Source organism: Felis catus, chromosome C2 (genome assembly GCF_018350175.1).
Source record: "Felis catus isolate Fca126 chromosome C2, F.catus_Fca126_mat1.0, whole genome shotgun sequence".
Lineage (NCBI taxonomy): Eukaryota > Metazoa > Chordata > Mammalia > Carnivora > Felidae > Felis > Felis catus.
The window spans coordinates 122,977,973-122,994,768 of NC_058376.1; the positions used below are offsets into that span (position 1 = coordinate 122,977,973).

Genomic DNA, 16,796 nt, shown 5'->3' on the forward strand with positions numbered 1-16,796 from the left:
AGAGAATTCAGCTGTCTTCTATTAAGTCAGACGGTTGCAAAACTATAAAACAATAGCACTCTCTTCACTATTTTTTTACTTTGGATAACAAAGTTGTTTTTAAGAGAAAGTATTTTTGTCAATATCATATGGGTTTATTATTATTTTAACTGAATCAATAAAAGCATATTTTAAATTGTATCAGCTGTAATTAATAATGTAATAAACAGCTATAGGCGTAATCCACAAAAACACGAACTCTTTGGGATTTTCAATGATATGAGTGTTAAAGTGTTTTGAGACCAAATTTGCTCTATGACCTGGCAAAGGACTCACACCATAATACTCTTTATGTAGGAAGAAAAAGAACAGACGTGAATGGAGAAGACAGAGGAGAGAGAGAACAAGGATATAGAGGAGAGGGAGAGAAAGAAAAGATATCTAAAGTTGTTAAGGCAAGATTCACATAATCAATTCTTAGATTCAACTCAGTTGGAGGAAAGTTGATCAATATAGTGACAAGATCAGTCCTTTCTCTGGTTCTGGATGTGAAAGAAAAGCAACTGGTTGACTGAACTGCTTGCACACCAATTGTTGCTATACCGGGCAGAGAACAGACCTTCAGATTCTTTTGGAAAAAGCAAGAGAAGCACCTTCTCTTGCTGTATGAACTTGAGCGCATGCTGTCAAGAGAATAATTGTCTGAAATCACAGTCCTTATATCTCTTGCAACCTGGTTGGAGAAGCCGCCATAAAAAGAAACAAACTTCATAAATCATTCCTGCAAAAGGCATCAAAGGTTAAAAGCATCGTGATGAATTTCTGAAATAAATCTGTACTCTGAATTTTCAGAGTGTTTGAGAGGCAACCAGTGTGTCTCAAAAGAGAAATCATGATCTTAGCGATTTTAAAGGGTAACTCCACTGTTAAAGGTGTCAATTTCTCCTAGCGGTAAATAGAACAGGTATTTGCCAACTAGAAGAGTCTCCCAATGCTTACTTAAGGCATCCTTCCCAAAAGAGATGGGTGAGATCCCTGGTCTCCCGGGTGCTGTGGAAGCAGGGGAACATGGCACATGGTGGGTAGTCAACACATGTGTGTTAAAAGCTCAATGAATGAATACGCTCTTTCTGCTTGTGTCAATTATCTGTATGAAGACCCCATGCACAATGTTGCTTCCCCAAATATAAATTCTCTTAACCAACGTTTCTGGTTTGGACATATTTACTTCTGAATAACGTTTGATCGATCAAGAGAATGCTGGTTTCCACATATACCAACACTACTTCTGGGGATAACCGAACAAGGAAGAAACAAGGAAAAGAAAAACAAAGAGAAAAGATGGACAAGGTCTATAAAGGAAATTGGCAGAAGATAAACAATGGCCTGGAGCAGTGCAGCATGTTATAAGAAGAATTACATGGAATTGAGTAGGTCACAGGAGGAAAAGTAACTCCTATCTTATGGAATCACATTGTCACAGGACATTTGGATGGGAAAGAAGACATGCATATTATCTGCAACAAAATACAAATGCACTACCAATGAACTGATTTAGGGTTGGGAGAGGCTAAAAGATTCCTAGGAACACAGAATGATAAATGGAATTAATTATGCAGAGCTCATTATATTGAATTTAAGATGGGTATCATGCCACTGATAGTGGATTATTTGGTGTCCTGTATATTAGCAAAAATTGAGACATTTATAAAAAGTTACATGTTAATTCTCAACATCATTTTCTCATTTTTTTTAATAAGGATTGATTGGATTTCTCAACAGTGATGCCTCCTCCCATTGGACATTTTTCCAGGAACTCACTCTACTTCACAAAGGACATGAGCAAGCCCTCCCTTGCTGCCCAGAGTCCTCGTCTCTTCTGATGTCAGCAGGACATGTCAGTCCAGGCCCTCAAAAAAATGAAAACAAAATACCAAGATGGGATTAAACATGCAAGGATTTTACAAGGGAAAATACTTGAATGAGGGAAAAGTGGAAAAGGGCCAGAGGAGGCTGGACATGATTTCAGACCTTAATGCAAGCTTAAGTCCCATGCAGGAGAAAAGAGAAGACTGGGTGAAGGAGTCTTATTCTGTCATGAAATCTAAGTGGAACTTGATAAAGCTGAGGCCCTAGGCCATCTTCAACTCAGAGCCAGCAGTCAAACAGATCCCGTGTCTCCTAGGAGTAAGTTTGTCCCAGGATCCTCCAGTATCCCCACACTCAGTCATTGGCTGGAAACAGCCTATGGAAGGCATGGCCTCAGAGCCAAGATGTCTCAACACCTAGCAGCTGGGGCCCTCATTGATTGCCCTGTGGCTGGAAGTTTAGGAGACACTTTCTCATGACTGCCAGGCACACAGGGTGCCTGATCGTGCTCTCAGCCCCCACAGAGTGAACTTTAAAAAAAAATTCTCTCATTTATTTATTCACTTAGTCATTCAATAACTTTATTTATTCATTCAATATATACTTACTTAGAAGCTATGATGTACAGAGCTCTATTCTAGGCATGAACAATGAAACTGAGGAGAAGTATATTCCTAGAAATATCTGGGGTTTGTTGACATAGGTAAAATGTAATTAGGACATCTTGGAACAAGTGGACAGAACCTCTCTTCTCAAGTCCATGAGGGGCATGGGTAATCAATCCCACTGAGTATGGGCATGACCTCAGACTCTTTCCCAACACAATGTTTCTAACAAACTGTATAAATCAATAAAAGCAAATCTAATCAATAAGATGAAACTCATTTGCCAACTCTCTGCTAGGAGAAGTAATGGATAATGAATGGGGGAGCTACAGAATGCAAAGAACATTATATATCCAGCCTATGTATCTATGCTGAGAAGGTAGGACAAGACAAAGGTAAATAAGATTGTCTCCAGGAGGGTTGGTATTAAATCTGTTTTAAGAAAAGAGAGAGAAAAAGCATGGATAAGGATATAAAATCAGCTTCTTACTCTTATATCTCAGGCCTAACAATTTTGGAAATTGTTTTTGAGACAGATCATAATCATAGTACAGTGAGCCTTCATGCCTCTGTCCCAGAATTTTGGAATCCCTTGACTTACTAGTTATTCCATGACTGTGAGAATCATTGATAATGGGCACTCAGCAAATGCATAATGAATTAGATTGAAGGTATGTTTGCATGGTGGTCATTTAGCTATTATCCTCTAGGGTTTTCCAATGCACAATGCAAAGAGAATTCCTAGGCATACTCAGGGTGCCCTAGACCCAGCCTCTGGCTTTGGAAGAAATCAAGGAATTAAGCTTTTGAGTCTGAGTTGCATGCTCTTTTCTTAAAAATGAGTCCCTGACCAGGTATAATTTATCATTCCCATTCAAATGTTCAGGAAACCCTCACCTCTGGCTGCCACTTGGGAACAGGAGGCAACTTCTGATTTCCCACCCAGGCCTATTCCTCCCCTCAGAAAATGGTACCATTATTGCTATTCAAGCAAAAACCCCAGGAGGCACTTTGATTCCTGCCTTTCACCAACCAACAGTCCTTCTTTGTCCACACTAACCAATCAGCAGGTTCTGCCATTTCTATACCAACATAAGAGAATGTGGGACTTCTCTTCTCCCACCTGCCAATCTCCCATCCCCAGTCAATACCATCTCTTGATTAAATTCACAAAGAACCCTCCACAACTTGCCTCCATGCTTTCACCCTTGTCCCCTACAATCCTTTTTCCACAGAGTTTCTAGAGTGATGATTTCAAAATGCAAACTTCTTCCTGTAGTCTAGAAGATCCATTCCTGATTCATCTCCCACCTCTTTTCCTCACCCACTCTGCCCCAGCCACAGTGGTTTCCCTTTTGCTCCTCAGATTTACCAAGCTCAGCCCTAGCTTGAGGTATCTGTACTAGCTGTTCCCTCTGCCTGAACGTTTTTCCCACTATGAGATGACTAGTCCCTTCTCATCATTCAGCCCTCAGCTTAGACCTCAAATAAACCCTCCCAGAAGACCTCAAAATATCTTCTCACTGAAGTATCTTCTCACCGCCCAACTCATCCTATCACACCTTGATTCTTTGCATTACAATGATCACACCTGAAATTACCCTTTGTAACTCTTGACTTTTTCATGGTCTATCACCCCCCTTTGGAATAGAAACCCTGAGAGTAGAGGCTTTATCTGTTTTGTCCATCACTGTTTCTCCACAGCTGAGACAGTGTTTGGCCCATGGAAGGCACCAGTAAATACGTGCTGGGTCAGTAAATGAACTAGCACCCATCCTAACTATCAGTGGGATCAGAAAAATGTCTTTCTGACACCAGCCCCTTTCTTCTTGTAAATCCCTTCTTTAGCTCAGCTCAGCTCCCTCTGGGAAGCCCCATGTCCACCATGATGTTTCTCTCATCTCCCATGCTGCCATCACTCTCCTCTGTTCCTCCCTCCCTATTGTCCCCAAGGTACCAGTGATGGATCATGCTCAGACACCCTCCATTTCAAGGCTCCCATTTCCTGCAAAGAGAATCTGAGAACTTTCAAGGTCCTTTAGCCTCCAAAGGATGAGGCTCTCCAAGAAGGAATTCAGGGGTGAGGTAATGATTTTGAAATTGGTCTATTTGATTTACCTGTGCCTTGATTTGTTAATCTCACCCCTGCCCCGCCCTGGCCCCTGGCCCCACAAACACACACAGGTACACTCAGGCCCCATAGCTCTTTCCATAGCATCCATGGTCTGAGCTGGTGGAGACCAGTTAGCAGAGCCTACCTCAGCACTGTAGAGGGGAGCTCTCTGTTTACCACTGCTGGGCAGAATGCTGAAGCTCCAAGCCAGAGCTCTTGCCAAATTCCTACCACAGGTAGGTGACTCTAGCCCTAAGGAGTGACACAGTCAAAGGCAGAGCATCCCCATGCTTTTATGTAGGGTGATTTGTTTTTTTAACTGCCTGGCAGCACCCTGTATTCACCATGCCAATGAGTGCACCTGCTCCTCTACCCCCATGTCTTCATGAAACAGCCTCTGCCTACACAGTCTGAGCAACAGGGACCGGAAATGAAGCTGAGAGGAGCATACAGGGGACAAGGTGCCAGGACCTTTTCTCTCAACAGTGTAAGCTGGAACCTCATCTCCTCTTCTACAGGAGTTTAACAAGCCCCACACCGCGTTCTGGCATGCGATTCTAAAATCCTCACAAAGCAAGCTCTCTGAGACACTACATAAACCAGGCAGGCACCCAAGCTCCACAGCCAATGTGGCTCCAGTCACAGGTAGTTCAGGCCTCCTTTGGGAACATTTGAGCTGAAGTTAGTGCATGTGGGGACAAATCTTGGCTTCAGGGCCTGTCCCCAGGGCTTGTGCAAAACAGGCTCTCCGGAGGTATCTCTCGGATTCATGAAGCATTTATGTCTTGGAGATGTGGATTATGTCCAACTTGACTGAGTAAGGAATGGGAGAAAATGGGATTTACTAAAGCATAAGGGAAGGGAACTAGCTGTAAAGCAAACCTGTGTGAAATGGGGGCTGCTTACTCAAGGGTGTTGAGGGAGAGGGAGGCAGTAGCTTCATCTCACAGAAAGTAACTTGCAAAATGGCTTCCACCCACAAATAAGACCAGGCTAATGGAATGTGAATGCCCACTGCCCATGTACACAGTGTAGTGCACAAGAAACAATTTCACTTAAGAAATATTTACTTAATGAGTAACTATGATAAGTGGGGAGGGGCTAGGCTAGGTGTTGGAGATACAGCACTACGTAACTACACTAGTAATTTGGGTAAATGCTAAAAAAAAAAAAAGTATAAGATGTTATGAGGATATATATTAGAGGGAAGTGACCTATGTGGGGGTGCTGGGAGGGACCACCATTCAAAAGTGACTTAGGTGGGGTGCCTGGGTGGCTCAGTCGGTTAAGCGTCCGACTTCAGCTCAGGTCGTGACCTCGTGGTCTGTGAGTTGGAGCCCTGCATCAGGCTCTGTGCTGACAGCTCAGAGCCTGGAGCCTGTTTCAGATTCTGTGTATTTCTCTCTCTCTCTGCCCCTCCCCCACTCATGCTCTGTCTCTTAATAATAAATAAACATTAAAAAAAATTTTTTTTAAAGTGACATAGGTAAACTGAGACCCGAAAGCTGAGAGGGATGGAAGGACATTCCAGAAGAGAGAACAGCATGGGAAGAGACTCTGAGAGAGACCCGAATGTGGTCTACTGGACAAAGAAGTATAGAATTAGTGTGTGTGATGGGGAGACAGGGGATGGCTTCATGCTCGGAGAAGCTCCCAACAACGTAAGAAATTGAGAAGAGGATTCGGAACTCTGTGTAACTGGGGAGCTCAGATACAGTTTTGCAGCAACTTCAGAGGAAGAGGAAGTCAATAATGAACCTACTTTTGCAGGCATTCAGGAGGTGGGGCTGGACCTCAGCCAGGTCTTGCATGATGAGCTAGGTAGGCAAAGAGATGAGGGAAGATCCAAACCTAGATATCCACCTCGACTCCTCCTTCTCCCATCTGTTAATCTGTCCTTCACCTTGTCTACATATCGTCCCTCCTATAAATGTCTCTTGGGTTTCTGCTTTCCATGCCCACTGCCCAGGCCAAGCCCCGCCCCCCGTCACTGACCGTGGAAGTGTTTGTGGCAATTGCCTCCAATCATCTCTCATATTGCACCCTCCAAGGCATCCTCGCTGCTGCAGGCAGAGTAGCCTCTAAAACACAATTTGGACCACACCTGTTCCCCTCCTTCCAGCAGCCCCCATCACCCTGGATATAAAGATCACACTCAGCCTGGCACACAGGCTTTTCACTTCATAATTTCCACTTGCCTTTGGCCCCCACTTATTGCCTCGTCTCCTCTGACACCTTACGTTTCCTGGGTTTGCCTTGCTCTCTCTCCAGCCCTGACTTACACTTCTCACCCACCATTTTCTAGGGGCTCTTCCTATATGACCTTATTTTATGGGCCAAGAGTATCCCCAAGCCCCTTATTTTCAGCTGCAGCCACTCACAGTCTCTTCTGCACACGCTGATAGGCAAATTCTCCTGAATTTGATCTCTATCTGATCTTCTGAGGCCAAGCTGGTAAATGTCGCCCAAGCACTTACTGAGCATGTGCTGTGTCTCCAGGCCCGTGTCTACCACCAAGAGAGGCACAGGGGCAGACACAGGCCTTGCATTCATCACAATCTTATGTCAGCGACATCACCACCAGGAAGGAGGCCCTTTTTAAGAAGGCGCAGGAGATGCTGTGTAAATAAAACTAGATCGGTATTGTACGCTTGACCCTACCGTTGCCATTCTTTTGTTGTCGTCATTAAAGTTGTCTCTGGGTTCAGCCCCTATACTCTATGCTAGGGCTGAATCGTACCATGCTCTCACAAGTTGGATTTCCTAGGAAGCAGACTCTAAGACGGTGTAGTATGTAGGATGTTTCTTTAGGAGTGCCCTTGCTATCAACAGCCGTAGAAGAGAAGAGGATGCAGGAAGGGCAGTGGAGGAAGGGAAGCTGTGATGCTCTAGAGTTTGAAAGGCTCTTTCCAAGTTGTCCTGGGTTGGTCTCAGATGGATGCGCCTTTACACCCTTGAATTCATCAGTCCCTGGATGGGGTGCCCTCAGGAAGGGGGTTAACTTTGGGCAATGTGCCCCCCTGCAGCCGCAGCAAGGCTGAAGGAGCTGACAGCTGAAAGCTGTTTCTGCCAAGAAGTCTCCCAGCAGCTGGGGCAACTGGTACTTTATTGAAGGGGCGTTTAGGTGGCACATTGCAGGATTGACACACAGCCGCTTTCAAAGTTTCCCTTTGAAAACTTACGAGGACCCAAGATGTAGATATCATCTCCATTTTACAGACGAGAAAATGAGTCATGGAGAGAGTATCATGTGCCCAAAGCTGCACGGCTGGATTTGAACTCAGTTCTGGTTTCACACCTTCTGCTTGTGTTACTGTTAATGTTCATTCCTTCCAAGTAAGTGGGTAAGGATTTAACCGTGTGCCCTCACCTACCATAGCCTGAACACACAGTAGCCCATGAGTACCTGCTCTTCATGAAAATAACCGGGAGATCAAAAGGTGGAAGCAGTATGCTCAGGTCAGTCTGGGGGTGAAGGAGGGTGCCACCATGTGTACCCACTCGCCTGTACGCACAGTGCCTCATCCTCGGCCACATTCAGGAGATGGCACCAAGGCTAGGTCTCGTGGATGAGGTTTTCTAACTTAACAAATAAAAATACAGGATACCCAGTTAAACTGGATGCTCAAATAGACAATCAATGATTGTTCTAATATTAAGTATGCCCATACAACATTTGGGACGTGCTCCTACTAAAAAGTCCTTTACTATTTAGCTGACATTCAAATTAGCCCTGTGCCCGGTATTGTATCTGGCAACCCTACTCAGGGTGAAGTGGAATCCCTATCCTCAGGATGACTTCAGTGACACAAAATTTCCTCGGGCCACTCTTTCTCAGTCTGAAATCCATTTTCCTGCACCCAAAGTTTCTCACTGCACCATTAAAGCTCATGTTTATTGTGCCAGCACCCCAGCGAGAGTGGACCCCTGAGCTACACTTATTCACCGTCAGGACATTACTGAGAGCAGGTTTTGGGGAATGTGCACAAGAGAGCAGAGATGGAGACGATGGATGGCCAGAAGCAGACACTAAGGGGGTGAAGGGCTCAGGATGAGAAGAAAAGGCTCATGGTGTGTGGGGCAGTCTCAAGAGCTTCTCCATTTATTTCAGTCATGCTCCGGGAGGAGAAGGTTCCAGTATTTTGGGATTGCTCAAAAGGCTCCTCTCTCTGGCTTGGAGGGTAACACTCCAGGTGCTCCCCCCACCCATGCCTCCAATAAGCTCCCGCCTACCAGCAACCAGCTATACCCATGACCTGCATATGGGCTACTGAGTGGTGTAGTTCCCCCACATCTGGAAAAGACCCAGGTGTTGCAAACCTCCAGCTTCACACTTGGAGTGTCCTAGTCCTGTCATTGGCCTAGTCCCTTCAGCTTCTTAGCTGCTCTGTGATGACAAGAAAGTATGCAGATAATCCAAAAATGTCACCACAAGTGACCCGAACTTCCTTTTCTCCCAGTTTTCGAGATAAGCCATTCCTTTTTATTATGTAGAGATTCATAAAAAAGCATAAGTGAATGCAACAGCTTAAATAGTTTTCTTTTAGGAGTTTGGCACTAAATGCATTAAATAAATTCCCTTAGCCCTTGGACAAGAAGCCATTAGATATGGACTATTACTTGCATTATCATTACATTCGTGGGTCATTATGAAAAATAAAAGTTCTAATCAGCATGAACATTTATAAAGTACCATGATGGGAAATATGCCAGGCTGGGCTGTCTCAAATATCCAAACTAAACATAGTGAGTAATGACTGTGAACAAAAAAAGGTTGAACACAAAGAATCACTTGAACAAATCCCACTCAAAGTCATTAGCAACTAAAGGCTTTCGGAAAAAAGCAGAAGGCCACCTCCATCTCACCAGCTAAGTGAACTCCCTGAACCCTCCTGAGGGCTCTGTGACAACAATCCTGTCTTCACCTTCCTCACCCTGTGACCAGCTGGAAGAGGAGGACTTTCTGTGGTCCTCACAAGGTTCTAGGCAGCCCTAGGTCCCTCAGAGGTAGCCCAGGGGCCACAGTGGGTGGCAAGAAGCAGCTCACAAACAGTGTGGTAGACCCTGTACCCCTGCTCTGATCCTGTCCTTTCCCACACAACTGTTTGCTTTTACCATGATCCTCTTAATAAGTGCCAAATGACTCTGGAATGATCTTCATTTGCTTCCCCAGCACAGGATGATTTTAAAGTGACTGAGCTACCTGCTTGCCATGTTGCAGGGACCTTGTCACAGCTATGGGGAGTGTGGGTCAATCACATGGGTAGACTTTGGAGCTGGCACCAGGGCTGGATCTTTGGCCACAGGCTGGATCAGATGTCACCCTGGAATGGCCAGACTCAGTGGGCAAAGGACAGAGTGTGCAAGCAGTTGGGCCAAGGGTCCAGCAGAAAAGCTGAACCATTCCACGTATCAAGGATTCCCTCAAGGATGTGCCTATGTTTGGGACTACAGGACCAAGGTGGCCACAAGATAGGAAGGTCATCTTGGAAGGCTTGGCCTCAGGATGCCTCCCTCCCTCTCTGGGATGTTCTCCTTGGCTTTTTATGGTGAGTGGCCCACTCCCCAGGGGACTACTGGGTCCTATACAGACTCCTATATGAATACATGGAAGCAGTCTGGTTGTACTTGTTGTTTCCATCTATTAGACTGCGGCCTCTATGAGGGAAGGGTAATAACCAAATAGGCTCACCCATTCACTCAACCTTTCATTCGCTCATTCGATTCATTCACTCAACAGATTGAGAGTCAACAAGTTCCTTTCACAGTGTCAGGTGCGTACTTTGTCTCTGTATATCCAGCACCTGCAATAGAGCCTGTCACCCAGAGTACTAAATAACATTGATGAATAAATGCACAGATGACTGAGGATGTGTTCTGCAAACAGGGCTGCATTCTCAGGAGGCACTACTGCTGGAGGGCTGGAAGGAGGTGGTGCAGGAGGAAGGAGAGGATGACGTCATTGTGGTTGGTCTCAGGTTCTACACCGACTTAAATATTCCAAAGGCCCAGCAAGGTCTCCCTCGTTGTTCCATTCTAGCACATGAAAACTCTATTCCCAGGGCTGTTACTCTTTTGGATTAAGATCTTTCCTTCTGTGTGTTGCTAGTAATATGTTTACTATATTACTTGTGCTACTTTGTAGGTGCAACACAATTTCTTTCTAGTTATCTTTTCCTCCCATTGAACTTCCTCTGAATTACCTACCTGCTTTATTTAGCAAAACCTCAAGGAGCCTTGGAGGAGGTGAGGTGTTCCCTGTTGGTCTGCACAGCACTGCTTCCTCCGTGAAACCCCTTCAGTTCCCTTCCCCGGGCACTGCTCATTCTCTGGCCTCATCTGAACTAGCCCTCCTGCTTTTCATAGACACCCTAAGAAAGCTTTGCTGAGCTTTTTCTATTTGTATAATATCCTTTTCCTAATAAAAACAACCTGCTTTGCACACTGCATTTTAACTACAGTTAAATTCCTCCTCCCTTACTGTGTGTTCAGCAACTTCAGGGCATCCCAGCTATTGTAACTTATTATATGCTTAGCTGAACTTATTAAATTCCACTTGTCTCCAGTTTTGTTTATTCTCATTTCTGTAATGGATTCTGTGCCCCTTTGTATATATTTATCAACAGACTTTCTAAACCAGTAGGGAGCATGGGGAATATACCTCACCAGGCAGTGACAGGTGGGCTCAGGGGATCCTGGGAAAAGGTCTTCCCAGGTCTGCACTATGGATCCAAACGTTTTGGTGCTACATGTCCAAGTGCCTCAAACCAACTCCCTTCTTATGGAAGGCTTCTTATGGAAAAGCATTTTTGAAATGGCAGGCCATCACGGGAGGTGGGCAATCTCAATCACAGGCAATGATTTTCATCAGGCAGAAGGTTCTGTAACACCATCTGCCCCACATGGGTGGAATGTGTCAGAAAGATCTTTCTGCCAGCTCCAGGAATGATAGTCTTTGAACCCAAGAAACCTTCCTGTGCTTAGAAGAGGTGTTGGAAACTTGCCTGGAGCTTGTTAAACTGCAAAGGGTTGATCAGAACATGCAGACAAAGCTGGAAATATGTTAGAATTTGCCACCAGGACCTTGGGGCTGGGGCTGGGGCAGCCCTGGGCAAGGTGCTGTTTGAGCATAAGCCTAGGTAGTAGGAAGCAAAGCTGCATTTCCCAACACATACCAACGTCCTCTCAAACAGTTGGGAGAGATTGCTTCTAAGTAACCCCTTGGGAGCCTATGCACTTATTCCAATGATTCAGCCTTTCTGGAACCATTTGGAGAGCTTCTCTCTGAGAACTGCCTTGAGAAGCTATGATCTTTCCAGCAAATGCTTTACACAGCCCATATGTGCTGCGCAGAGCAACTGATTCATGCCATTTATTTCTCTTAGAAACCCTATGTGTTTAGGAATCACTGTCTCCCACATGTGCATCAGGAGGCACAGAGACGGTGAGGTCTCCCCATGGCTCCTCAACTCCTGTGGGCCAGAGAAGGAATCTGAAATCAAGGCTCTGTCCTGTCATAGCCCAAGGGCTGTCCACCTACTCATGCTTCCTATTTATAGCTGTCTAAAGTCACTGAATAAACATTTACTGAGGTGACACCATGTGCCAGATGCTCTGCTAGAAGCAGGTTACAGAGGGTTTAGTAAAAATATATCCTCTCATCTAAAAGAAATCACAGTGTAAGGAAATATCCCATAATTCAACTCTTAAGATGACAAAATCGCCAAGGAATGGACAAGGAACATCAGGCGTACTGGGGCAGCAAATGGTCTTCCTGGGGGACAACTGGAGGTGGGGACCTTATTCACAGAAGATGTAAGTTGAAATGATTCTTCAAAGATGACAAGGAGCTATCAAGTGCCGAAAAAAAGGGATGTAGTTTCCGGCAAAAGAAAAGCTGTGTGCAAAGGCTCAGAGGCAGGAGAATGTGCAGCCTGTTGGGTGAAAAAAATAAGATAAAAACAGAGAGGGAGGCAAACCATAAGAGACTCTCAAAGACAGAGAACAAACTGAGGGTTGCTGGAGGGGAGGTGGTTGGGGGATGGGCTAAATGGGTGATGGGCATTAAGGAGGGCACTTGTTGGGATGAGCACTGAGCGTTAGGTGTAAGTGATGAATGACTGGGTTCTACTCCTGAAGCCAAGACTACACTGTATGTTAACTAATTTGAGAATAATAATAATAAGAGATGGTTTAGTATGACCTGAATTTCAGGCACAATGTAGCATGGAGCTGGGATGTAAAGTGGAGCCCAGGGCATATATACATCACACCTTCTTTATCCATTATTACTCAACTTTCATAAAGGAAATTCTGCCATTACGACACCATGGATGAGCTCAGAGGACATTATGCTAAGTGAAATAAGCCAGTTACAGAAGGATAAATGTTGCAGGATCCCATTTATATGAGGTGTCGAAATAAGTCAAACTCATAGAAAAGAACAGAATGTTGGTTTCCAGGGGCTTTGTGGTGAGGAAAATGGGAATTGTTTTTCAATGGGTGTAAAGTTTCTGATATGCGAGATGATTAAGTTCTAGAGATCTCCTGTACAACATGGCATCTATAGTTAACAATACAGTGCACTTTGAAATATGTTGAGGATAGATCTCATGTTAAATGTTCTTACAAAAAAAAAAGCCACAAAAGAACACAAGGAAAATTTTGGAAGTAATGAATATACTTAGCACCTTTGGTTATGGTGATGGTATCATGGGTATATGGGTGTGTGTTTATGTATGTATGTGAGAGAGAGAGAGAGAGAGAGAGAGAGAGAGAGAGAGAGAGAGAGGGGTCCAGCATCACCTAACTTCCAGAAAAAAATGCACGTTGAGCCTACTCTGGCCAACTTAAACCGCACTGCCTTGGTATCTTTGGTTTCATGGGCTCTGAAAACAACTGTTTTTAAAAAAGAAGGAAAAAAAAAACATGTACGTACTTTCAATGTAATCAGAATTAGAGAGCAGTCGCCTAAGGGGATTGCTTTTAATGTCAGCCCTCATTTGGAGCCCTACTCAACATTAACAAGAATCGTATTTGTCTCTACCACTTATAATTTTTATCTGTCATCAGAAATAACTGTGAAAATATCTATTCCCCAGCAAGTCAGCTGGTAGCCTGTTGACAAACATCCAATCCCCTAATCTTCAATCGGACCAAGTTCCGTGCCTTTCATTCGAGTAGGGGGACTCTTGCAAGTACCTCATTCTCCCAAGCCTCAGCCTGAAAAAGGATGGTCTTAAAGGCTTCTGTTAATTTTATCTGGCTGGAGCGCTGGGGAGCACGTTCAGCTCAAGAAGACATCTATTAAGTTGTCAGTCATGATATCATTTGCCTTAACAGTGTTTAGTATCTACCAAGCAGAAGCTGACAGACAGCACAAAGGCACTTGGGGAGGGAGACAGCATGCTAATTAGCACAGCACCCTCTGCGTGCCTTCACCGGTTAGCAAAGCTGAACTCCTAACATGTTGTTCTGCACGCTTCCTCCAAAGATTCCAGGCAAAGAAGCATTTGGAAGTTTGCTGTCAGAGGATCCTAAGTTCCTACACTAGTGATTAGGCAGGCTTCCCACCTGGAGCCCAGCCTGCATTAGAGGGAATGGGTTCACCTGGCACACAGGCCCGTCCTTCCCAAACCGCCAGAAGGGGGTGAGATGCAGAGAGTAAACCCTGGGCTCTAGGCAATGCTCTTCAACAAGGCCCTGGGAAGGCTTAGCAAGGGGGGTTCTAGGTTTAAAATGAGGCACTGAGAACCACTGCAGTGGAAGAGATGGGAAGGGAACTCCACACAAGAATTGGGTTTACCTGGCGGAAATATCTATATTCATGTATGTGATCATTATAGTCAGTCTGGTGACTGCATTCAAACAGCAGCCGTTGTTTTAGATTTGTATTCTATATGCCAAGCACCGTATTATATGCTTTACACACATAATCTTAATTCATAGCAGCCCAATGAGGGCCCAGTGTTGTAATGAGGGTATTGTTATCCCCATCAAACAGATAAGAAAATGGGGCTTCGAGAGCTCATTGGTCATAATATTAGCACAAAATTAAGGTGCTTCCAAGTACAGGTTGATCTGCTACTCCTCACGTTGTAGAGTTTGAAGTTGCCTGCAACATCCCAATGGCCTCTCAAATGGATCATCACACCTCTAACTTGGGACAAGTATTATTGCCATTTTACAGCTGGGAAACTGAGGCCCGAAGCGATAAGGTGCTTATTACCCTAGATGGCAATGCGCTAAGCCAGGATCACGAGGCTTCTGTTCCTGCCCCTTGGGACTTCTCTCCAGGTCACACAAGGGCTCGATAGCATTAGACCAGTCATGACTTGAGCAGAAATGCCCGGAGACAAAGACGGAATACTATTTCTCAGTAAATGTAAGTGAATTTGAAAATAAGAAAAATGATGCCAGAAATCCAGGTGTATCTATCTTGGTTGTGTACAACACTTCCTGTAACTTATGGAGATGGAACCCGAGGGGGTCTCTGGCAGCTGGTGCGAGTTTGGCTAGGTGGGCCTGGTTTGGCACAATTCCCCTGCATTTGCCAACCACATCCTGCTCCCTCCCACCCTGGGGTGCAGCTTTCTCACGGAGAGGCCCTCCACAGCTTGGGTAGCTTGAACAGCCCCGTGGTCCTTCATGCTTCACCTCAGGTTGGGGGTGCGCTGTGAGCAGTCTCTGTGCTCTCAGGCACCCCTCTCTTGGCCATCCCTTGTCCCCAGCAACTATCTCCATGAGTCCTGATGATATTCACGGCAAAACCACGAGCCCAGCTTTCAGTCTCCACACAAAGGAGGTAACAAGAGCCAAGGTAAGACTGTGCAAACACACATCTGGATGCTGAGGTTTCCTAAAGAATGTGCTCCCCTTCACCTATTTACCCCCTTGTACAGATCACAAATGACTGTATTCATCAGGCAAGTGAGGCAAGTAAATCTGAGGAGAAGGAATGAGATGTCCAAAATGTCAGAGCTCTGAAGTGGGCTTTAGAATCGGGGCCCCCACCTCCTTTTACCTTTCTAGCTTTTGGTTTCTCCAGTGAGCAGGGAAACAAGCCTGGAAACTACTCAGGACAAGACCTCTTCCTGGGGTCAGCACAGCTCTGAAGCAATGGAACCCCTTGCCAGGATTCAAGGAAAGGTCCTTTGTGGCAGTGGAGTTGGGTGTAGCTTAGACACTGGCTCTGACTCAGGCGGTGGCGAGGCTGAGGCAAGGGCCATACACACAGGCCCCATCCACTGCATGCGGAGGTGTGCTCTGGAGGTGCCCTGGTCCATCTGAGCAGGACGACAGGCTAGGGACCACCTGGCTCCACTTCTGGGACTGGGCACGACTCTAGCCCCTTGACCACAATCGGAGCAGAGGTAGAACCTAGAATGCCATGTCCTTCAAGTCTCTCTCTACCTCCTTCTCCTCCAAGAGCCTCTCCTCACCTCTGCCACCCACAGCCCTCTCTGCCCCAGCTGACTCCACTCCACAGGAGGTGCTGGGTGGACAGGAGCCCCTGGGCCCTGGGTCACTGGGTCACTGGCAGTCTCCTATTGCTATTGCTTTGGTGTATGGGGTGGCTGAGTTTCCTTCCTTGGTGGAGACCACAAAAGGCATTAAGTGAGTTAGGGAGGGGTCTTTTGTCATTTCTCTGGTGCCTGGGACATGCCTGAGATCCTTGCGGGAACCAATGCTGACCTGTGAAGAGGCACAGTGGTATGCGGAGAGGGACAGATTTGGGACATGGTCCTGAGTTCAGGTACTGACTCTGCCTCTTAAAAGCTGTGCCCCTTAACAAGTTACTTAGTTCTTGGAGATGAAGGCTGTCGTGCCTACTCAAGTAGTTTTGGGAAATCAGAGATAAATAATAAAAGGACCTAGGCTGCCTACACTAGGGGTTCTCAAACTGTGGTCCCTGGACCAGCAGCATCAGCATCACCTGGGAACTTGTTAGAAATGCAAATTCTCCACCCAACCTCCAACCCACTGAATCAAAAACCTGAGGATCCTGCCTAGTGGTCTGTGTTTTAACAAGGCCTCTGGGTGATTCTAATGCACCAAAAGGTTTAAGAATCTTTGTAGACACTCAATAAATGTCAGTCTGTCCCCAGCCAGAAATGAAGGAATGGCCTTCATCTCTACCCAGGTTTCAGATCCAGAGCTGAAGGAAGTGGCCAGTGGCCAGACCAGTCATGATAGAACCATGATCATGAGGGACAAGTCACTGGGTGCAG

General features: G+C 45.5%; 1 protein-coding gene across 2 annotated transcripts in view; it reads right to left on the reverse strand.

Moving 5' to 3' along the window:
- Window positions 1-16,796, reverse strand: part of CLSTN2 (calsyntenin 2) — a 616,602-nt gene that overhangs the window by 405,086 nt on the left and 194,720 nt on the right. Inside the window, exon 1 of one of the 2 annotated variants that reach the window (XM_019810639.3) lies at window positions 6,948-7,134. The exons of the other annotated variant lie outside the window; for it this stretch is intronic. Coding sequence (XP_019666198.2) covers window positions 6,948-7,119 — 172 coding nt within the window. The 5' untranslated portion in view covers window positions 7,120-7,134. Of the gene's footprint in view, window positions 1-6,947; window positions 7,135-16,796 lie in introns of those variants that run through there. 2 annotated transcript variants of the gene reach the window in all.